The sequence below is a fragment of the Lagenorhynchus albirostris genome, chromosome 2, assembly GCF_949774975.1.
Source record: "Lagenorhynchus albirostris chromosome 2, mLagAlb1.1, whole genome shotgun sequence".
Classification (NCBI taxonomy): domain Eukaryota; kingdom Metazoa; phylum Chordata; class Mammalia; order Artiodactyla; family Delphinidae; genus Lagenorhynchus; species Lagenorhynchus albirostris.
In genome coordinates this window covers 76,499,387-76,523,980 of record NC_083096.1, presented here as the reverse complement: position 1 = coordinate 76,523,980, position 24,594 = coordinate 76,499,387, and the positions used below count along the sequence as shown (strand labels likewise).

The 24,594-nt window shown below is 43.7% G+C and overlaps 2 protein-coding genes across 2 annotated transcripts; both read left to right on the top strand.

Moving 5' to 3' along the window:
• The first annotated feature begins 7,620 nt into the window (after positions 1–7,620).
• On the top strand, positions 7,621–9,659 carry LOC132515969 (involucrin-like). Its single transcript, XM_060142347.1, has 2 exons — positions 7,621–8,112; positions 8,581–9,659. The coding sequence occupies exons 1-2, from the start codon at positions 7,657–7,659 to the stop codon at positions 9,193–9,195; spliced, it is 1,071 nt and encodes a 356-aa protein (XP_059998330.1). The 5' UTR covers positions 7,621–7,656; the 3' UTR covers positions 9,196–9,659.
• Positions 9,660–18,049: 8,390 nt separating this feature from the next.
• Positions 18,050–20,088, top strand: LOC132513829 (involucrin-like). The gene is made up of 2 exons (XM_060138432.1): positions 18,050–18,541; positions 19,010–20,088. Exons 1-2 carry the CDS (start codon positions 18,086–18,088, stop codon positions 19,622–19,624), a joined length of 1,071 nt encoding a protein of 356 aa, XP_059994415.1. The 5' UTR covers positions 18,050–18,085; the 3' UTR covers positions 19,625–20,088.
• The last annotated feature ends 4,506 nt before the right edge of the window (positions 20,089–24,594 follow it).

Genomic DNA, 24,594 nt, shown 5'->3' with positions numbered 1-24,594 from the left:
TTGTCTCAAGTTACCCAAAGCTACTTCATCACAGCCATGAGCATATGTCAGGGACATCCCTTTTGAGACTGCCATAGGCACCCAAACTCAATAGGTTGAAGGGCACTTAGTATCTCTTACTGCCCACCCAACTCCAGGGACACCCACTGTCATTCCTCCTTAGGTATTCTCTCTCTCGGGTAATGATACCTTCTCTGCATTCACCGAAGCCAGAGACAACACATCATTCTCCACTCCTTTCCTTTGCTTCCCTACTCTCCAGCAGAGACCAAGTCCTTGCTATCCTTACCCACACCTCCCAAGCTTTGACTGAGGTCATTTCTCACCTGAACTATTGCAATGGCCCTCAAGCTGTTCTCCTTTGCTCCCTGTCTCCACACACCCTGCAATCCACCCATCACACAGAGGACAGGGTGTTCTACTTAAAATTCTGATCTAACTACCTCACTCCTTGAGTTAATGCTTGTCAGCGGCTCTCATTATTCAGAGGATGAGAATGAAGGCTCAAGTCCTCCTAACAGGACAAGAGTTAGAAGGAAGTCTGAGTAGAACTGGTTGGGAAGATTGGGGGCACAGTGAGAAGTAATCAGAAACACCCAGAATATGTGCAAATGTTTTTGAAGTCTTAGGTTTTGATTTTTTCGTAGACCTTATTTTTCTGTTATTTTCTTTTTTTAATTTGTTTATTTAACTATAGTTGATTTACAATATTGTGTTAGTTTCAGCTGTACAACTTCAGATTCTTTTCCATTATAGGTTATTACAAGATATTGAATATAGTTCCATATGCTATGCAGCAAATCCTTGTTGTATATCTATTTTACATATAGTAGTAGGTGTAATAGACCTTTCTTTAGAACAGTTTCCAATTTATGAAAAAGTCAAGAAGACAGTAAAAAGAGTTACCATACACATCACACCCAGTTTCCCTTATTATTAACATCTTACATTAGTATAGCACATTTATTATTATAATTAACAAAACTGTATTGGTACATTATTATTAACTGAAGTTCAAGGTTTATTCCTATTGTTTTAGTTTTTACCTACTGTCTTTTCCTCTTTCAGGATCCCATCTAGAATATCACATTACATTTAGTTGTCTTGTCTCCTTAGGCTCCTCTTGACTGTGACAGTTTCTCACTTTCCTTGATTTTTGATGACCTTGACAGTTTTGAGGGGTCCTGGTCAGGTATTTTATAGAATATCCCTCAAATTGGGTTTGTCTGATGTTTTCTTCATGATTAGACTGGAGTTATGGGTTTTTAAGAGGAAGACCACAGAGGTAAAGTGCCTTTTTCATCACATTATTTAAAGGGGACATACTATTCACATGATTTATCACTTTGATCACCTGGCTGAGGTAACATCTATCAGGCTTTGCCACTCTCCTCATCCTCTCTCCAACATCCCATATTACTGTACTGTATTCTTTGGAAGGAAGTCACTGTGCAAAGCCCACAACTAAGAAGTGGGGAGTTGGGGCTTCCCTGGTGTTACAGTGGTTGAGAATCTGCCTGCTAATGCAGGGGACACGGGTTCGAGCCCTGGCCTGGGAGGATCCCACATGCCGTGGAGCAACTAGGCCCGTGAGCCACAACTACTGAGCCTGCGCGTCTGGAGCTTGTGATCCGCAACAAGAGAGGCCGCGATCGTGAGAGGCCTGTGCACCGCGACGAAGAGTGGCCCCCACTTGCCACAACTAGAGAAAGCCCTCGCACAGAAACGAAGACCCAACACAGCAAAAATAAATAAATAAATTAATAAACTCCTACCCCCAACATCTAAAAAAAAAAAATGTGGGATGTTAAGCTCCCCATCACTGAGGGTGGAGTGTCATCATAAATTATTTTGAATGTCCTGTATAGGAAATGTATCTCTTCCCTCTCCTTATGTATGTATATATGTATGGACATATGCACTTAATCATTTATTTATGTCAGCATGTACTCATGAATATTTATTTTATACTTTGGGCTATAACCCAGTAGTACTTTATTTTCTCTTTCATTGTGGTGAAATAAATATTACATAAAATTTACTATATTAATCATTGTACAGTTCAGAGGTATTAAGTACATTCATGTTGTCGTGCAACCCTCACCACCATCCATCTTGCAAAATTGTAACTCTGTACCTATTAAACAACAATTCCCCATGACCTTCTCCCCACAAGCCCTGGCAACCACCGTTCTACTTTTTTTCTTTTTTTCTAATCTCCCTTTTTCCCCTACACCACTGTTTCTTGTAACCACTATTCTCCCCTCTGCTACTATAAGTTCAGCTTTTTTGGTCACAAATATCAGGGTTTCCTCCCTTTCTAAGACAAAATAATATATCATGTATTATATCTATATTACATCAAATATAGTATAATGTTATATACCACATTTTCTTTATCCATTCATCCACTGACATTTAAGTTATTTCCATATCTTGGCTATCATGAATAATGCTACAATGAACATGGGGTATCTCTTCAAGATACTGATTTCTAAATGAAAAAGAAATGAAGGAAACAATAGCAAAGATCAATAAAACTAAAAGCTGGTTGTTTGAGAAGATAAACAAAATAGATAAACCACTAGCCAGACTCATCAAGAAAAAAAGAGAGGAGACTCAAATCAATAGAATTAGAAATGAAAAAGGAGAGGTAACAACTGACACTGCAGAAATAAAAAAGATCATGAGAGATTACTACAAGCAACTCTCTGCCAATAAAATGGACAATCTGGAAGAAATGAACAAATTCTTAGAAATGCACAACCTGCCAAGACTGAATCAGGAAGAAATGGAAAATATGAACAGACCAATCACAAGCACTGAAATTGAAACTGTGATTAAAAATCTTCCAACAAACAAAAGCCCAGGACCAGATGGTTTCACAGGCGAATTCTATCAAACATTTAGAGAAGAGCTAACACCTATCCTTCTCACACTCTTCCAAAATATAGCAGAGGGAGGAACACTCCCAAACTCCTTCTACGAGGCCACCATCACCTTGAGACCAAAACCAGACAAGGATGTCACACAGAAAGAAAACTACAGGCCAATATCACTGATGAACATAGATGCAAAAATCCTCAACAAAATACTAGCAAACAGAATCCAACAGCACATTAAAAGGATCATACACCATGATCAAGTGGGGTTTATTCCAGGAATGCAGGGATTCTTCAATATATGCAAATCTATCAATGTGATAAATCATATTAACAAATTGAAGGAGAAAAACCATATGATCATCTCAATAGATGCAGAGAAAGCTTTTGACAAAATTCAACACCCATTTATGATAAAAACCCTGCAGAAAGTAGGCATAGAGGGAACTTTCCTCAACATAATAAAGGCCATATATGACAAGCCCACAGCAAACATCATCCTCAATGGTGAAAAACTGAAAGCATTTCCACTAAGATCAGGAACAAGACAAGGTTGCCCACTCTCACCACTCTTATTCAACATAGTTTTGGAAGTTTTAGCCACAGCAATCAGAGAAGAAAAGGAAATAAAAGGAATCCAAATCGGAAAAGAAGAAGTAAAGCTGTCACTGTTTGCAGATGACATGATCCTATACATAGAGAATCCTAAAGATGCTACCAGAAAACTACTAGAGCTAATCAATGAATTTGGTAAAGTGGCAGGATACAAAATTAATGCACAGAAATCTCTGGCATTCCTATATACTAATGATGAAAAATCTGAAAGTGAAATCAAGAAAACACTCCCATTTACCATTGCAACAAAAAGAATAAAATATCTAGGAATAAACCTACCTAAGGAGACAAAAGACCTGTATGCAGAAAATTATAAGACACTGATGAAAGAAATTAAAGATGATACAAATAGATGGAGAGATATACCATGTTCTTGGATTGGAAGCATCAACATTGTGAAAATGACGCTACTACCCAAAGCAATCTATAGATTCAATGCAATCCCTATCAAACTACCACGGGCATTTTCCACAGAACTAGAACAAAAGTTTTGCAATTTGTATGGAAACACAAAAGACCCCGAATAGCCAAAGCAATCTTGAGAACGAAAAAAGGAACTGGAGGAATCAGGCTCCCTGACTTCAGACTATACTACAAAGCTACAGTTATCAAGACGGTATGGTACTGGCACAAAAACAGAAAGATAGATCAATGGAACAGGATAGAAAGCCCAGAGATAAACCCACGCACATATGGACACCTTATCTTTGATAAAGGTGGCAGGAATGTACAGTGGAGAAAGGACAGCCTCTTCAATAAGTGGTGCTGGGAAAACTGGACAGGTACTTTTAAAAGTCTGAGATTAGATCACTCCCTAACACCATACACAAAAATAAGCTCAAAATGGATTAAAGACCTAAATGTAAGGCCAGAAACTATCAAACTCTTAGACGAAAACATAGGCAGAACACTCTATGACATAAATCACGGCAAGATCCTTTCTGACCCACCTCCTAGAGTAATGGAAATAACAACAAAAATAAACAAATGGGACCTAATGAAACTTCAAAGCTTTTGCACAGCAAAGGAAACCATAAACAAGACCAAAAGACAACCCTCAGAATGGGAGAAAATATTTGCAAATGAAGCAACCGACAAAGGATTAATCTCCAAAATTTACAAGCAGCTCATGCAGCTCAATAACAAAAAAACAAACAACCCAATCCAAAAATGGGCAGAAGACCTAAACAGACATTTCTCCAAAGAAGATATACAGACTGCCAACAAACACATGAAAGAATGCTCAACATCATTAATCATTAGAGAAATGCAAATCAAAACTACAATGAGATATCATCTCACACCAGTCAGAATGGCCATCATCAAAAAATCTAGAAACAATAAATGCTGGAGAGGGTGTGGAGGAACGGGAACATTCTTGCACTGCTGGTGGGAATGTGAATTGGTTCAGCCACTATGGAGAACAGTATGGAGGTTCCTTAAAAAACTACAAATAGAACTACCATATGACCCAGCAATCCCACTACTGGGCATATACCCTGAGAAAACCAAAATTCAAAAAGAGTCATGTACCAAAATGTTCATTGCAGCTCTATTTACAATAGCCCAGAGATGGAAACAACCTAAGTGCCCATCATCGGATGAATGGATAAAGAAGATGTGGCACATATATACAATGGAATATTACTCAGCCATAAAAAGAAACGAAACTGAGCTATTTGTAATGAGGTGGATAGACCTAGAGTCTGTCATACAGAGTGAAGTAAGTCAGAAAGAGAGAGACAAATACCGTATGCTAACCCATATATATGGAATTTAAGAAAAAAAAAGTGTCATGAAGAACCTAGGGGTAAGGCAGGAATAAAGACGCAGACCTCCTAGAGAACGGACTTGAGGTTATGGGGAGGGGGAAGGGTGAGCTGTGACAGGGCGAGAGAGAGTCATGGACATATACACACTAACAAACGTAGTAAGGTAGATAGCTAGTGGGAAGCAGCCGCATGGCACAGGGATATTGGCTCGGTGCTTTGTGACAGCCTGGAGGGGTGGGATAGGGAGGGTGGGAGGGAGGGAGACGCAAGAGGGAAGACATATGGGAACATATGTTTATGTATGACTGATTCACTTTGTTATAAAGCAGAAACTAACACACCATTGTAAAGCAATTATACCCCAATAAAGATGTTAAAGAAAAAAAAAAAAGGTAGTGATTTCATTTTCTTTAGATATATACCCAGAAGTGGTATTGCTGAATCATATGGTAGTTCTATTTTTAATTTTTTGAGGGACCTTCATATTGTTTTATATAATAACTGTAGCAATTTACAGTCCTACCAACAGTGTACAAGGGTTCTCTTTTCTCTACATCCTTGCCAACACTTGTTAGCTTTTGACTTTTTTATAGTAGCCATTCTAACCGGTGTGAGAGGATATCTCATTGTGGTTTGATTCATATTTCCCTGCTGATAAGTGATGCTGGGAATCTTTTCATATTCCTGTTGGAAACAGTATGGTGGAGAAACTGAGATTCAGAAGAAAAGCTTGGCTGAGGTCACAAAACAAGAGGAAAAGGGGACCAGGTTCCTGAGATGCCTCCCTCACCTCCCTGTGCCCAGGTCGCGAGGATCACAGGAGTGAATGAGCCCCCAGAGCCCTCTGGCCAGGCAGGAGCTGTGTGTCCCTGTGAAAAGGGGCCCTGACGGGTTTTTTGCTTAAGGTTCCTATGATGAGTCAGGAAGGGGCTAGAGGAAGTAGACCAACAGGAGTGGTGAAACCAGTCCATCTCCTTCACCTTGGGAGAGAGGCGAGGCTGAGGAACAGTATAAAGGGCACCCCGGCCCCTGCTCGGCTCAGTGTTCCACTAGAAGCTTCTGCAGCCATCCTCACTGTGAGTCAGGTAAGTGTTAGCTGGCAGAACCAAGGTTGGGACCAGGGGTCTCCCACAGGCCAGAATACGGCTGGGGGTGGCCAGCCAGGTGGGTGTAGGTATCATTTGTGTGCTGGATTCAACAGGACTACTGTCCTTCTTGGAGGGCTCAGGTCACTGTGCTGAGGGCTAGGTGCCATGGTATGGAAACACAGAACAGACAGCAATCTCCTCCTACCCCATACTTTCTTGGGACCGTATTTTAGAGAGAGAGAGAGAGAGAGAGAGAGAGAGAGAGAGAGAGAGAGAGAGAGAGAGAGAGAGAGAGAAGAGCAGAGAGACAGAGAGGCAGAGAGACAGAGAGACAGAGAAATAGAATGAGACAGAGAGAGGAGTAAGATGGGGATAAAGGGGAAATATGGCCAGTTTCTCTCCTAAAACTGATTGATTTGGGCTGACTGTGATTTTGCCTTCTTTATGGAGGCAGGGTGTCCGGGGACATGCTTGTAACTCTTGGCTGTGCTACCAAAGGGAGAAATGCAGCATGGGGAACACTTTCTATTTGGAGAACCCAGGCTGAGCAGGGACAGGGAAACCCAGCTTAGAAGTAGGAGACTTGAAAGAACCAACTCCAGCTCTCAGCAACCTTCCAGCCCCCTCCCACCACCACCAGCTAAAGCTCAGATGGTCAGGAGAGAAAGCAGCTCTGGAGCTGAATAGGCCAATCTGTTCATTTTACAGAGGAGAAACCTGAGGTCCAGAGGGGCTAAATGACTTTCGCAGAACCACACAGCATTTCACTGGGAGATTTAAGCTGAGATCATGTCATGTGACTCCAGTCCAGGGCGTGCACCCTCACCTCTCAGATCCTCTCGGGATGGGCTACTGATTTTCCAGGACTCGGGAGTTCTCCAGGAGACCTTTCTTTTCGTGGCACCTTCCCTCTTCCTGTCATAATCCCAGAGCTCATCTCTCTTCTTTGTACATGAAGGTCAGAAACAAGGGAGAGACAAGGATAGGCAAGAGCAGGAGGTGAAGTGGTACCCAGCCCACCTTTGCAGAGCACCTCTGGAGAGTCCTCTTTGTTGTCTCTTGGGAACAAGAGGCTCCCAGGAGGGTCTTTCCCTGCCCCTCTCCATTCCTACCCTTCACTCTGCTGCTTCTGGGGAATGATAGCCCAGCGTGGGTGGGAGAGTACCCCCACCCAAGGGAAGAGAGGATGCTGAAAAACCAGGCGCTGCTGCATATTTCCAGGGGTTCATCTACTTCCTCGCCTTCAATTAACCCTCTGACCCATCCTGATTTTCAGGTTGACCTAAAGCAGCTTCCAAGATGTCTCAGCAATGTACTCTGCCGGTGACCTTGCCCACTGCCCCCAGTAAGGAGCCCCTCAAGCCTGTTTCTCCTCCCACCAACATCCAGCAGGAGCAAGTGAAGCAGCCAACTCCACTGCCTGCCCCATTCCAGAAGGTACCCTCGGAGATCCCAGGGAAGGATCCCATGGAGCTCGGGAAGAAACACACAACTCCTGTGAAGGAGGTGCCCAAGAAAGAGTGTGAGCCACGGCAACAGGAGCCACAGCAGCAGGAACAGCAGCAGCAGCAGCAGCAGCAGCAAAAGTCAGAGGAGCAAGGAAAGCCTGTGGAACAGCAGCAGCAGCAGAAAGAGTCCCAGGAGAAAGGAAAGCCTGTGGAACAGCAGCAGCAGCAGAAAGTGTCCCAGGAGCAAGGAAAGCCTGTGATACAGCAGCAGCAGCAGCAGAAAGAGTCCCAGGAGAAAGGAAAGCCTGTGATACAGCAGCAGCAGCAGCAGAAAGAGTCACAGGAGAAAGGAAAGCCTGTGGAACAGCAGCAGCAGCAGCAGAAAGAGACCCAGGAGAAAGGAAAGCCTGTGGAACAGCAGCAGCAGCAGCAGAAAGAGTCACAGGAGAAAGGAAAGCCTGTGGAACAGCAGCAGCAGCAGCAGAAAGAGTCACAGGAGAAAGGAAAGCCTGTGGAACAGCAGCAGCAGCAGCAGAAAGAGTCCCAGGAGCAAGGAAAGCCCGTGGAACAGCAACAGCAGCAGAAAGAGTCCCAGGAGCAAGGAAAGCCTGTGATACAGCAGCAGCAGCAGCAGCAGAAAGAGTCCCAGGAGCAAGGAAAGCCTGTGGAACAGCAGCAGCAGCAGCAGAAAGAGACCCAGGAGCAAGGAAAGCCCGTGGAACAGCAACAGCAGCAGAAAGAGTCCCAGGAGCAAGGAAAGCCTGTGATACAGCAGCAGCAGCAGCAGCAGAAAGAGTCACAGGAGCAAGGAAAGCCTGTGGAACAGCAGCAGCAGCAGCAGCAGAAAGAGTCACAGGAGCAAGGAAAGCCTGTGGAACAGCAGCAGCAGCAGCAGCAGAAAGAGTCACAGGAGAAAGGAAAGCCTGTGGAACAGCAGCAGCAGCAGCAGAAAGAGTCCCAGGAGAAAGGAAAGCCTGTGATACAGCAGCAGCAGCAGCAGAAAGAGTCCCAGGAGCAAGGAAAGCCTGTGGAACAGCAGCAGCAGCAGAAAGAGTCCCAGGAGCAAGGAAAGCCTGTGGAACAGCAGCAGCAGCAGCAGAAAGAGTCACAGGAGAAAGGAAAGCCTGTGGAACAGCAACAGCAGCAGAAAGAGTCCCAGGAGCAAGGAAAGCCTGTGGAACAGCAGCAGCAGCAGCAGCAGAAAGAGTCACAGGAGCAAGGAAAGCCTGTGGAACAGCAGCAGCAGCAGCAGAAAGTGTCACAGGAGCAAGGAAAGCATGTGGAACAGCTGAAACAGGAGAAGAAGGTCTTGGGCCAGCGGCTGGATCAAGAGCTAGCAAAGAAAGATGAGCAACTGGAAAAGAAAGGGGAGCAGCAGCTGAAGCAGTAGGAGGGGTTGCTGAAGTAGCCTCTTCTTGTCCCAACTCCTGGCCAGGTCCAAGAGACCAACCCAGTCCAGCCACTGAAGGGAGAAGTCTTGCCCCCTAAAGAAGCAGGAGGTGTAGTGTCCCCCAAATATAAGTAACCACCCCTAGGGGCCCAGAGGCCCCTGGAAGTCCCACACAAGTGAAGAGAGAGCCAGTGGCCAGGCTTACCTCCAGTCCCCAGCCTGGGTGGCCCACCTTATCTGTGAACCTGCCTGACCCTGTCCTTCTGCATGTCCCTTGGATAGGGCTTGGCGGGGAGGGGAGCTATTGCCCAGCACCCACCCCTGATGAGCCCAATCCCAACCTCAGGTGTCCAGAGCCTCTGCTTGAAGAGACAGTGACTACAGCAACTCTGACTGCATCCCCACTACTATTGTTGAATCTGTGAGTGTGTACAATAATACAGAATAAATGCTGGAAGACCTGGGATCCTGTATTCTCTTTGGCTTTTTACCCTGTGTCGCTCACCGTATAGAAACCTGTGTGGGGGTTAATGGTTGCAAATGACTCTTGGCCAATTTCCAAAGGAGGACAGACATTTTGACCCCTTTTTAATTCTGCTCCCCAAACCATTCAATACATTCAACAGCTTCTAAAAATGAGATCACAACAACACCAAAAGAAAACAAAACAACTTCATTCATGCACCTGAAAGGAGCACTTGGCAGTCATGAAGAGGAGATAGGTTATTCTGGTTGGGGGAAGAGGATCTATTCATCTCAGTTCAACACTGCTTTACATTATAGCCCCGGAGCCCAATCCTAGCCCATGGCCAAAGGCACGGGGAGGGAGTGGAGGCTCCACCTGGGTTCTGGTCCCTGCCCAGGTTTTCTCTCCATAGAATGTCCTCATGGTTTCCAAGAGTCTTATTAACTGCCTGCATGGTTAAGGAAGACTTTAGGAAAGCAAAGAAGCAGAACTGGGCAAGATGGGGAGAGGAGAGACTCCTGGGACTGGTCTCTGAAGGAGAAAGTGACAGTGTCACTAAAGGAAGTAAAGGTTGGGCCAGCTGGAATCATGAAAGCCAAAGTGCTGAATAGCCTGGAGAAATACAGATCCAAGGTCATTGCAGTGGTTACCCTCCCTGACATTTCTGTAGCCTTTCCTGCCATCAGTCACATCAGGACGTGGGGGCTCTCTCCTTCCTGGGAATCACCTGGCTCTAACTAGTTTACCACATCATCTCAGGCAGGTTGTCTCAAGTTACCCAAAGCTACTTCATCACAGCCATGAGCATATGTCAGGGACATCCCTTTTGAGACTGCCATAGGCACCCAAACTCAATAGGTTGAAGGGCACTTAGTATCTCTTACTGCCCACCCAACTCCAGGGACACCCACTGTCATTCCTCCTTAGGTATTCTCTCTCTCGGGTAATGATACCTTCTCTGCATTCACCGAAGCCAGAGACAACACATCATTCTCCACTCCTTTCCTTTGCTTCCCTACTCTCCAGCAGAGACCAAGTCCTTGCTATCCTTACCCACACCTCCCAAGCTTTGACTGAGGTCATTTCTCACCTGAACTATTGCAATGGCCCTCAAGCTGTTCTCCTTTGCTCCCTGTCTCCACACACCCTGCAATCCACCCATCACACAGAGGACAGGGTGTTCTACTTAAAATTCTGATCTAACTACCTCACTCCTTGAGTTAATGCTTGTCAGCGGCTCTCATTATTCAGAGGATGAGAATGAAGGCTCAAGTCCTCCTAACAGGACAAGAGTTAGAAGGAAGTCTGAGTAGAACTGGTTGGGAAGATTGGGGGCACAGTGAGAAGTAATCAGAAACACCCAGAATATGTGCAAATGTTTTTGAAGTCTTAGGTTTTGATTTTTTCGTAGACCTTATTTTTCTGTTATTTTCTTTTTTTAATTTGTTTATTTAACTATAGTTGATTTACAATATTGTGTTAGTTTCAGCTGTACAACTTCAGATTCTTTTCCATTATAGGTTATTACAAGATATTGAATATAGTTCCATATGCTATGCAGCAAATCCTTGTTGTATATCTATTTTACATATAGTAGTAGGTGTAATAGACCTTTCTTTAGAACAGTTTCCAATTTATGAAAAAGTCAAGAAGACAGTAAAAAGAGTTACCATACACATCACACCCAGTTTCCCTTATTATTAACATCTTACATTAGTATAGCACATTTATTATTATAATTAACAAAACTGTATTGGTACATTATTATTAACTGAAGTTCAAGGTTTATTCCTATTGTTTTAGTTTTTACCTACTGTCTTTTCCTGTTTCAGGATCCCATCTAGAATATCACATTACATTTAGTTGTCTTGTCTCCTTAGGCTCCTCTTGACTGTGACAGTTTCTCACTTTCCTTGATTTTTGATGACCTTGACAGTTTTGAGGGGTCCTGGTCAGGTATTTTATAGAATATCCCTCAAATTGGGTTTGTCTGATGTTTTCTTCATGATTAGACTGGAGTTATGGGTTTTTAAGAGGAAGACCACAGAGGTAAAGTGCCTTTTTCATCACATTATTTAAAGGGGACGTACTATTCACATGATTTATCACTTTGATCACCTGGCTGAGGTAACATCTATCAGGCTTTGCCACTCTCCTCATCCTCTCTCCAACATCCCATATTACTGTACTGTATTCTTTGGAAGGAAGTCACTGTGCAAAGCCCACAACTAAGAAGTGGGGAGTTGGGGCTTCCCTGGTGTTACAGTGGTTGAGAATCTGCCTGCTAATGCAGGGGACACGGGTTCGAGCCCTGGCCTGGGAGGATCCCACATGCCGTGGAGCAACTAGGCCCGTGAGCCACAACTACTGAGCCTGCGCGTCTGGAGCTTGTGATCCGCAACAAGAGAGGCCGCGATCGTGAGAGGCCTGCGCACCGTGACGAAGAGTGGCCCCCGCTTGCCACAACTAGAGAAAGCCCTCGCACAGAAACGAAGACCCAACACAGCAAAAATAAATAAATAAATTAATAAACTCCTACCCCCAACATCTAAAAAAAAAATGTGGGATGTTAAGCTCCCCATCACTGAGGGTGGAGTGTCATCATAAATTATTTTGAATGTCCTGTATAGGAAATGTATCTCTTCCCTCTCCTTATGTATGTATATATGTATGGACATATGCACTTAATCATTTATTTACGTCAGCATGTACTCATGAATATTTATTTTATACTTTGGGCTATAACCCAGTAGTACTTTATTTTCTCTTTCATTGTGGTGAAATAAATATTACATAAAATTTACTATATTAATCATTGTACAGTTCAGAGGTATTAAGTACATTCATGTTGTCGTGCAACCCTCACCACCATCCATCTTGCAAAATTGTAACTCTGTACCTATTAAACAACAATTCCCCATGACCTTCTCCCCACAAGCCCTGGCAACCACCGTTCTACTTTTTTTCTTTTTTTCTAATCTCCCTTTTTCCCCTACACCACTGTTTCTTGTAACCACTATTCTCCCCTCTGCTACTATAAGTTCAGCTTTTTTGGTCACAAATATCAGGGTTTCCTCCCTTTCTAAGACAAAATAATATATCATGTATTATATCTATATTACATCAAATATAGTATAATGTTATATACCACATTTTCTTTATCCATTCATCCACTGACATTTAAGTTATTTCCATATCTTGGCTATCATGAATAATGCTACAATGAACATGGGGTATCTCTTCAAGATACTGATTTCTAAATGAAAAAGAAATGAAGGAAACAATAGCAAAGATCAATAAAACTAAAAGCTGGTTGTTTGAGAAGATAAACAAAATAGATAAACCACTAGCCAGACTCATCAAGAAAAAAAGAGAGGAGACTCAAATCAATAGAATTAGAAATGAAAAAGGAGAGGTAACAACTGACACTGCAGAAATAAAAAAGATCATGAGAGATTACTACAAGCAACTCTCTGCCAATAAAATGGACAATCTGGAAGAAATGAACAAATTCTTAGAAATGCACAACCTGCCAAGACTGAATCAGGAAGAAATGGAAAATATGAACAGACCAATCACAAGCACTGAAATTGAAACTGTGATTAAAAATCTTCCAACAAACAAAAGCCCAGGACCAGATGGTTTCACAGGCGAATTCTATCAAACATTTAGAGAAGAGCTAACACCTATCCTTCTCAAACTCTTCCAAAATATAGCAGAGGGAGGAACACTCCCAAACTCCTTCTACGAGGCCACCATCACCTTGAGACCAAAACCAGACAAGGATGTCACACAGAAAGAAAACTACAGGCCAATATCACTGATGAACATAGATGCAAAAATCCTCAACAAAATACTAGCAAACAGAATCCAACAGCACATTAAAAGGATCATACACCATGATCAAGTGGGGTTTATTCCAGGAATGCAGGGATTCTTCAATATATGCAAATCTATCAATGTGATAAATCATATTAACAAATTGAAGGAGAAAAACCATATGATCATCTCAATAGATGCAGAGAAAGCTTTTGACAAAATTCAACACCCATTTATGATAAAAACCCTGCAGAAAGTAGGCATAGAGGGAACTTTCCTCAACATAATAAAGGCCATATATGACAAGCCCACAGCAAACATCATCCTCAATGGTGAAAAACTGAAAGCATTTCCACTAAGATCAGGAACAAGACAAGGTTGCCCACTCTCACCACTCTTATTCAACATAGTTTTGGAAGTTTTAGCCACAGCAATCAGAGAAGAAAAGGAAATAAAAGGAATCCAAATCGGAAAAGAAGAAGTAAAGCTGTCACTGTTTGCAGATGACATGATCCTATACATAGAGAATCCTAAAGATGCTACCAGAAAACTACTAGAGCTAATCAATGAATTTGGTAAAGTGGCAGGATACAAAATTAATGCACAGAAATCTCTGGCATTCCTATATACTAATGATGAAAAATCTGAAAGTGAAATCAAGAAAACACTCCCATTTACCATTGCAACAAAAAGAATAAAATATCTAGGAATAAACCTACCTAAGGAGACAAAAGACCTGTATGCAGAAAATTATAAGACACTGATGAAAGAAATTAAAGATGATACAAATAGATGGAGAGATATACCATGTTCTTGGATTGGAAGCATCAACATTGTGAAAATGACGCTACTACCCAAAGCAATCTATAGATTCAATGCAATCCCTATCAAACTACCACGGGCATTTTCCACAGAACTAGAACAAAAGTTTTGCAATTTGTATGGAAACACAAAAGACCCCGAATAGCCAAAGCAATCTTGAGAACGAAAAAAGGAACTGGAGGAATCAGGCTCCCTGACTTCAGACTATACTACAAAGCTACAGTTATCAAGACGGTATGGTACTGGCACAAAAACAGAAAGATAGATCAATGGAACAGGATAGAAAGCCCAGAGATAAACCCACGCACATATGGACACCTTATCTTTGATAAAGGTGGCAGGAATGTACAGTGGAGAAAGGACAGCCTCTTCAATAAGTGGTGCTGGGAAAACTGGACAGGTACTTTTAAAAGTCTGAGATTAGATCACTCCCTAACACCATACACAAAAATAAGCTCAAAATGGATTAAAGACCTAAATGTAAGGCCAGAAACTATCAAACTCTTAGACGAAAACATAGGCAGAACACTCTATGACATAAATCACGGCAAGATCCTTTCTGACCCACCTCCTAGAGTAATGGAAATAACAACAAAAATAAACAAATGGGACCTAATGAAACTTCAAAGCTTTTGCACAGCAAAGGAAACCATAAACAAGACCAAAAGACAACCCTCAGAATGGGAGAAAATATTTGCAAATGAAGCAACCGACAAAGGATTAATCTCCAAAATTTACAAGCAGCTCATGCAGCTCAATAACAAAAAAACAAACAACCCAATCCAAAAATGGGCAGAAGACCTAAACAGACATTTCTCCAAAGAAGATATACAGACTGCCAACAAACACATGAAAGAATGCTCAACATCATTAATCATTAGAGAAATGCAAATCAAAACTACAATGAGATATCATCTCACACCAGTCAGAATGGCCATCATCAAAAAATCTAGAAACAATAAATGCTGGAGAGGGTGTGGAGGAACGGGAACATTCTTGCACTGCTGGTGGGAATGTGAATTGGTTCAGCCACTATGGAGAACAGTATGGAGGTTCCTTAAAAAACTACAAATAGAACTACCATATGACCCAGCAATCCCACTACTGGGCATATACCCTGAGAAAACCAAAATTCAAAAAGAGTCATGTACCAAAATGTTCATTGCAGCTCTATTTACAATAGCCCAGAGATGGAAACAACCTAAGTGCCCATCATCGGATGAATGGATAAAGAAGATGTGGCACATATATACAATGGAATATTACTCAGCCATAAAAAGAAACAAAACTGAGCTATTTGTAATGAGGTGGATAGACCTAGAGTCTGTCATACAGAGTGAAGTAAGTCAGAAAGAGAGAGACAAATACCGTATGCTAACCCATATATATGGAATTTAAGAAAAAAAAAGTGTCATGAAGAACCTAGGGGTAAGGCAGGAATAAAGACGCAGACCTCCTAGAGAACGGACTTGAGGTTATGGGGAGGGGGAAGGGTGAGCTGTGACAGGGCGAGAGAGAGTCATGGACATATACACACTAACAAACGTAGTAAGGTAGATAGCTAGTGGGAAGCAGCCGCATGGCACAGGGATATTGGCTCGGTGCTTTGTGACAGCCTGGAGGGGTGGGATAGGGAGGGTGGGAGGGAGGGAGACGCAAGAGGGAAGACATATGGGAACATATGTTTATGTATGACTGATTCACTTTGTTATAAAGCAGAAACTAACACACCATTGTAAAGCAATTATACCCCAATAAAGATGTTAAAGAAAAAAAAAAAAGGTAGTGATTTCATTTTCTTTAGATATATACCCAGAAGTGGTATTGCTGAATCATATGGTAGTTCTATTTTTAATTTTTTGAGGGACCTTCATATTGTTTTATATAATAACTGTAGCAATTTACAGTCCTACCAACAGTGTACAAGGGTTCTCTTTTCTCTACATCCTTGCCAACACTTGTTAGCTTTTGACTTTTTTATAGTAGCCATTCTAACCGGTGTGAGAGGATATCTCATTGTGGTTTGATTCATATTTCCCTGCTGATAAGTGATGCTGGGAATCTTTTCATATTCCTGTTGGAAACAGTATGGTGGAGAAACTGAGATTCAGAAGAAAAGCTTGGCTGAGGTCACAAAACAAGAGGAAAAGGGGACCAGGTTCCTGAGATGCCTCCCTCACCTCCCTGTGCCCAGGTCGCGAGGATCACAGGAGTGAATGAGCCCCCAGAGCCCTCTGGCCAGGCAGGAGCTGTGTGTCCCTGTGAAAAGGGGCCCTGACGGGTTTTTTGCTTAAGGTTCCTATGATGAGTCAGGAAGGGGCTAGAGGAAGTAGACCAACAGGAGTGGTGAAACCAGTCCATCTCCTTCACCTTGGGAGAGAGGCGAGGCTGAGGAACAGTATAAAGGGCACCCCGGCCCCTGCTCGGCTCAGTGTTCCACTAGAAGCTTCTGCAGCCATCCTCACTGTGAGTCAGGTAAGTGTTAGCTGGCAGAACCAAGGTTGGGACCAGGGGTCTCCCACAGGCCAGAATACGGCTGGTGGTGGCCAGCCAGGTGGGTGTAGGTATCATTTGTGTGCTGGATTCAACAGGACTACTGTCCTTCTTGGAGGGCTCAGGTCACTGTGCTGAGGGCTAGGTGCCATGGTATGGAAACACAGAACAGACAGCAATCTCCTCCTACCCCATACTTTCTTGGGACCGTATTTTAGAGAGAGAGAGAGAGAGAGAGAGAGAGAGAGAGAGAGAGAGAGAGAGAGAGAGAGAGAGAGAGAGAAAGAAAGGCAGAGAGACAGAGAGGCAGAGAGACAGAGAGACAGAGAAATAGAATGAGACAGAGAGAGGAGTAAGATGGGGATAAAGGGGAAATATGGCCAGTTTCTCTCCTAAAACTGATTGATTTGGGCTGACTGTGATTTTGCCTTCTTTATGGAGGCAGGGTGTCCGGGGACATGCTTGTAACTCTTGGCTGTGCTACCAAAGGGAGAAATGCAGCATGGGGAACACTTTCTATTTGGAGAACCCAGGCTGAGCAGGGACAGGGAAACCCAGCTTAGAAGTAGGAGACTTGAAAGAACCAACTCCAGCTCTCAGCAACCTTCCAGCCCCCTCCCACCACCACCAGCTAAAGCTCAGATGGTCAGGAGAGAAAGCAGCTCTGGAGCTGAATAGGCCAATCTGTTCATTTTACAGAGGAGAAACCTGAGGTCCAGAGGGGCTAAATGACTTTCGCAGAACCACACAGCATTTCACTGGGAGATTTAAGCTGAGATCATGTCATGTGACTCCAGTCCAGGGCGTGCACCCTCACCTCTCAGATCCTCTCGGGATGGGCTACTGATTTTCCAGGACTCGGGAGTTCTCCAGGAGACCTTTCTTTTCGTGGCACCTTCCCTCTTCCTGTCATAATCCCAGAGCTCATCTCTCTTCTTTGTACATGAAGGTCAGAAACAAGGGAGAGACAAGGATAGGCAAGAGCAGGAGGTGAAGTGGTACCCAGCCCACCTTTGCAGAGCACCTCTGGAGAGTCCTCTTTGTTGTCTCTTGGGAACAAGAGGCTCCCAGGAGGGTCTTTCCCTGCCCCTCTCCATTCCTACCCTTCACTCTGCTGCTTCTGGGGAATGATAGCCCAGCGTGGGTGGGAGAGTACCCCCACCCAAGGGAAGAGAGGATGCTGAAAAACCAGGCGCTGCTGCATATTTCCAGGGGTTCATCTACTTCCTCGCCTTCAATTAACCCTCTGACCCATCCTGATTTTCAGGTTGACCTAAAGCAGCTTCCAAGATGTCTCAGCAATGTACTCTGCCGGTGACCTTGCCCACTGCCCCCAGTAAGGAGCCCCTCAAGCCTGTTTCTCCTCCCACCAACATCCAGCAGGAGCAAGTGAAGCAGCCAACTCCACTGCCTGCCCCATTCCAGAAGGTACCCTCGGAGATCCCAGGGAAGGATCCCATGGAGCTCGGGAAGAAACACACAACTCCTGTGAAGGAGGTGCCCAAGAAAGAGTGTGAGCCACGGCAACAGGAGCCACAGCAGCAGGAACAGCAGCAGCAGCAGCAGCAGCAGCAAAAGTCAGAGGAGCAAGGAAAGCCTGTGGAACAGCAGCAGCAGCAGAAAGAGTCCCAGGAGAAAGGAAAGCCTGTGGAACAGCAGCAGCAGCAGAAAGTGTCCCAGGAGCAAGGAAAGCCTGTGATACAGCAGCAGCAGCAGCAGAAAGAGTCCCAGGAGAAAGGAAAGCCTGTGATACAGCAGCAGCAGCAGCAGAAAGAGTCACAGGAGAAAGGAAAGCCTGTGGAACAGCAGCAGCAGCAGCAGAAAGAGACCCAGGAGAAAGGAAAGCCTGTGGAACAGCAGCAGCAGCAGCAGAAAGAGTCACAGGAGAAAGGAAAGCCTGTGGAACAGCAGCAGCAGCAGCAGAAAGAGTCACAGGAGAAAGGAAAGCCTGTGGAACAGCAGCAGCAGCAGCAGAAAGAGTCCCAGGAGCAAGGAAAGCCCGTGGAACAGCAACAGCAGCAGAAAGAGTCCCAGGAGCAAGGAAAGCCTGTGATACAGCAGCAGCAGCAGCAGCAGAAAGAGTCCCAGGAGCAAGGAAAGCCTGTGGAACAGCAGCAGCAGCAGCAGAAAGAGACCCAGGAGCAAGGAAAGCCCGTGGAACAGCAACAGCAGCAGAAAGAGTCCCAGGAGCAAGGAAAGCCTGTGATACAGCAGCAGCAGCAGCAGCAGAAAGAGTCACAGGAGCAAGGAAAGCCTGTGGAACAGCAGCAGCAGCAGCAGCAGAAAGAGTCACAGGAGCAAGGAAAGCCTGTGGAACAGCAGCAGCAGCAGCAGCAGAAAGAGTCACAGGAGAAAGGAAAGCCTGTGGAACAGCAGCAGCAGCAGCAGAAAGAGTCCCAGGAGAAAGGAAAGCCTGTGATACAGCAGCAGCAGCAGCAGAAAGAGTCCCAGGAGCAAGGAAAGCCTGTGGAACAGCAGCAGCAGCAGAAAGAGTCCCAGGAGCAAGGAAAGCCTGTGGAACAGCAGCAGCAGCAGCAGAAAGAGTCACAGGAGAAAGGAAAGCCTGTGGAACAGCAACAGCAGCAGAAAGAGTCCCAGGAGCAAGGAAAGCCTGTGGAACAGCAGCAGCAGCAGCAGCAGAAAGAGTCACAGGAGCAAGGAAAGCCTGTGGAACAGCAGCAGCAGCAGCAGAAAGTGTCACAGGAGCAAGGAAAGCATGTGGAACAGCTGAAACAGGAGAAGAAGGTCTTGGGCCAGCGGCTGGATCAAGAGCTAGCAAAGAAAGATGAGCAACTGGAAAAGAAAGGGGAGCAGCAGCTGAAGCAGTAGGAGGGGTTGCTGAAGTAGCCTCTTCTTGTCCCAACTCCTGGCCAGGTCCAAGAGACCAACCCAGTCCAGCCACTGAAGGGAGAAGTCTTGCCCCCTAAAGAAGCAGGAGGTGTAGTGTCCCCCAAATATAAGTAACCACCCCTAGGGGCCCAGAGGCCCCTGGAAGTCCCACACAAGTGAAGAGAGAGCCAGTGGCCAGGCTTACCTCCAGTCCCCAGCCTGGGTGGCCCACCTTATCTGTGAACCTGCCTGACCCTGTCCTTCTGCATGTCCCTTGGATAGGGCTTGGCGGGGAGGGGAGCTATTGCCCAGCACCCACCCCTGATGAGCCCAATCCCAACCTCAGGTGTCCAGAGCCTCTGCTTGAAGAGACAGTGACTACAGCAACTCTGACTGCATCCCCACTACTATTGTTGAATCTGTGAGTGTGTACAATAATACAGAATAAATGCTGGAAGACCTGGGATCCTGTATTCTCTTTGGCTTTTTACCCTGTGTCGCTCACCGTATAGAAACCTGTGTGGGGGTTAATGGTTGCAAATGACTCTTGGCCAATTTCCAAAGGAGGACAGACATTTTGACCCCTTTTTAATTCTGCTCCCCAAACCATTCAATACATTCAACAGCTTCTAAAAATGAGATCACAACAACACCAAAAGAAAACAAAACAACTTCATTCATGCACCTGAAAGGAGCACTTGGCAGTCATGAAGAGGAGATAGGTTATTCTGGTTGGGGGAAGAGGATCTATTCATCTCAGTTCAACACTGCTTTACATTATAGCCCCGGAGCCCAATCCTAGCCCATGGCCAAAGGCACGGGGAGGGAGTGGAGGCTCCACCTGGGTTCTGGTCCCTGCCCAGGTTTTCTCTCCATAGAATGTCCTCATGGTTTCCAAGAGTCTTATTAACTGCCTGCATGGTTAAGGAAGACTTTAGGAAAGCAAAGAAGCAGAACTGGGCAAGATGGGGAGAGGAGAGACTCCTGGGACTGGTCTCTGAAGGAGAAAGTGACAGTGTCACTAAAGGAAGTAAAGGTTGGGCCAGCTGGAATCATGAAAGCCAAAGTGCTGAATAGCCTGGAGAAATACAGATCCAAGGTCATTGCAGTGGTTACCCTCCCTGACATTTCTGTAGCCTTTCCTGCCATCAGTCACATCAGGACGTGGGGGCTCTCTCCTTCCTGGGAATCACCTGGCTCTAACTAGTTTACCACATCATCTCAGGCAGGTTGTCTCAAGTTACCCAAAGCTACTTCATCACAGCCATGAGCATATGTCAGGGACATCCCTTTTGAGACTGCCATAGGCACCCAAACTCAATAGGTTGAAGGGCACTTAGTATCTCTTACTGCCCACCCAACTCCAGGGACACCCACTGTCATTCCTCCTTAGGTATTCTCTCTCTCGGGTAATGATACCTTCTCTGCATTCACCGAAGCCAGAGACAACACATCATTCTCCACTCCTTTCCTTTGCTTCCCTACTCTCCAGCAGAGACCAAGTCCTTGCTATCCTTACCCACACCTCCCAAGCTTTGACTGAGGTCATTTCTCACCTGAACTATTGCAATGGCCCTCAAGCTGTTCTCCTTTGCTCCCTGTCTCCACACACCCTGCAATCCACCCATCACACAGAGGACAGGGTGTTCTACTTAAAATTCTGATCTAACTACCTCACTCCTTGAGTTAATGCTTGTCAGCGGCTCTCATTATTCAGAGGATGAGAATGAAGGCTCAAGTCCTCCTAACAGGACAAGAGTTAGAAGGAAGTCTGAGTAGAACTGGTTGGGAAGATTGGGGGCACAGTGAGAAGTAATCAGAAACACCCAGAATATGTGCAAATGTTTTTGAAGTCTTAGGTTTTGATTTTTTCGTAGACCTTATTTTTCTGTTATTTTCTTTTTTTAATTTGTTTATTTAACTATAGTTGATTTACAATATTGTGTTAGTTTCAGCTGTACAACTTCAGATTCTTTTCCATTATAGGTTATTACAAGATATTGAATATAGTTCCATATGCTATGCAGCAAATCCTTGTTGTATATCTATTTTACATATAGTAGTAGGTGTAATAGACCTTTCTTTAGAACAGTTTCCAATTTATGAAAAAGTCAAGAAGACAGTAAAAAGAGTTACCATACACATCACACCCAGTTTCCCTTATTATTAACATCTTACATTAGTATAGCACATTTATTATTATAATTAACAAAACTGTATTGGTACATTATTATTAACTGAAGTTCAAGGTTTATTCCTATTGTTTTAGTTTTTACCTACTGTCTTTTCCTGTTTCAGGATCCCATCTAGAATATCACATTACATTTAGTTGTCTTGTCTCCTTAGGCTCCTCTTGACTGTGACAGTTTCTCACTTTCCTTGATTTTTGATGACCTTGACAGTTTTGAGGGGTCCTGGTCAGGTATTTTATAGAATATCCCTCAAATTGGGTTTGTCTGATGTTTTCTTCATGATTAGACTGGAGTTATGGGTTTTTAAGAGGAAGACCACAGAGGTAAAGTGCCTTTTTCATCACATTATTTAAAGGGGACATACTATTCACATGATTTATCACTTTGATCACCTGGCTGAGGTAACATCTATCAGGCTTTGCCACTCTCCTCATCCTCTCTCCAACATCCCATATTACTGTACTGTATTCTTTGGAAGGAAGTCACTGTGCAAAGCCCACAACTAAGAAGTGGGGAGTTGGGGCTTCCCTGGTGTTACAGTGGTTGAGAATCTGCCTGCTAATGCAGGGGACACGGGTTCGAGCCCTGGCCTGGGAGGATCCCACATGCCGTGGAGCAACTAGGCCCGTGAGCCACAACTACTGAGCCTGCGCGTCTGGAGCTTGTGATCCGCAACAAGAGAGGCCGCGATCGTGAGAGGCCTGCGCACCGCGACGAAGAGTGGCCCCCGCTTGCCACAACTAGAGAAAGCCCTCGCACAGAAACGAAGACCCAACACAGCAAAAATAAATAAATAAATTAATAAACTCCTACCCCCAACATCTAAAAAAAAAATGTGGGATGTTAAGCTCCCCATCACTGAGGGTGGAGTGTCATCATAAATTATTTTGAATGTCCTGTATAGGAAATGTATCTCTTCCCTCTCCTTATGTATGTATATATGTATGGACATATGCACTTAATCATTTATTTACGTCAGCATGTACTCATGAATATTTATTTTATACTTTGGGCTATAACCCAGTAGTACTTTATTTTCTCTTTCATTGTGGTGAAATAAATATTACATAAAATTTACTATATTAATCATTGTACAGTTCAGAGGTATTAAGTACATTCATGTTGTCGTGCAACCCTCACCACCATCCATCTTGCAAAATTGTAACTCTGTACCTATTAAACAACAATTCCCCATGACCTTCTCCCCACAAGCCCTGGCAACCACCGTTCTACTTTTTTTCTTTTTTTCTAATCTCCCTTTTTCCCCTACACCACTGTTTCTTGTAACCACTATTCTCCCCTCTGCTACTATAAGTTCAGCTTTTTTGGTCACAAATATCAGGGTTTCCTCCCTTTCTAAGACAAAATAATATATCATGTATTATATCTATATTACATCAAATATAGTATAATGTTATATACCACATTTTCTTTATCCATTCATCCACTGACATTTAAGTTATTTCCATATCTTGGCTATCATGAATAATGCTACAATGAACATGGGGTATCTCTTCAAGATACTGATTTCTAAATGAAAAAGAAATGAAGGAAACAATAGCAAAGATCAATAAAACTAAAAGCTGGTTGTTTGAGAAGATAAACAAAATAGATAAACCACTAGCCAGACTCATCAAGAAAAAAAGAGAGGAGACTCAAATCAATAGAATTAGAAATGAAAAAGGAGAGGTAACAACTGACACTGCAGAAATAAAAAAGATCATGAGAGATTACTACAAGCAACTCTCTGCCAATAAAATGGACAATCTGGAAGAAATGAACAAATTCTTAGAAATGCACAACCTGCCAAGACTGAATCAGGAAGAAATGGAAAATATGAACAGACCAATCACAAGCACTGAAATTGAAACTGTGATTAAAAATCTTCCAACAAACAAAAGCCCAGGACCAGATGGTTTCACAGGCGAATTCTATCAAACATTTAGAGAAGAGCTAACACCTATCCTTCTCAAACTCTTCCAAAATATAGCAGAGGGAGGAACACTCCCAAACTCCTTCTACGAGGCCACCATCACCTTGAGACCAAAACCAGACAAGGATGTCACACAGAAAGAAAACTACAGGCCAATATCACTGATGAACATAGATGCAAAAATCCTCAACAAAATACTAGCAAACAGAATCCAACAGCACATTAAAAGGATCATACACCATGATCAAGTGGGGTTTATTCCAGGAATGCAGGGATTCTTCAATATATGCAAATCTATCAATGTGATAAATCATATTAACAAATTGAAGGAGAAAAACCATATGATCATCTCAATAGATGCAGAGAAAGCTTTTGACAAAATTCAACACCCATTTATGATAAAAACCCTGCAGAAAGTAGGCATAGAGGGAACTTTCCTCAACATAATAAAGGCCATATATGACAAGCCCACAGCAAACATCATCCTCAATGGTGAAAAACTGAAAGCATTTCCACTAAGATCAGGAACAAGACAAGGTTGCCCACTCTCACCACTCTTATTCAACATAGTTTTGGAAGTTTTAGCCACAGCAATCAGAGAAGAAAAGGAAATAAAAGGAATCCAAATCGGAAAAGAAGAAGTAAAGCTGTCACTGTTTGCAGATGACATGATCCTATACATAGAGAATCCTAAAGATGCTACCAGAAAACTACTAGAGCTAATCAATGAATTTGGTAAAGTGGCAGGATACAAAATTAATGCACAGAAATCTCTGGCATTCCTATATACTAATGATGAAAAATCTGAAAGTGAAATCAAGAAAACACTCCCATTTACCATTGCA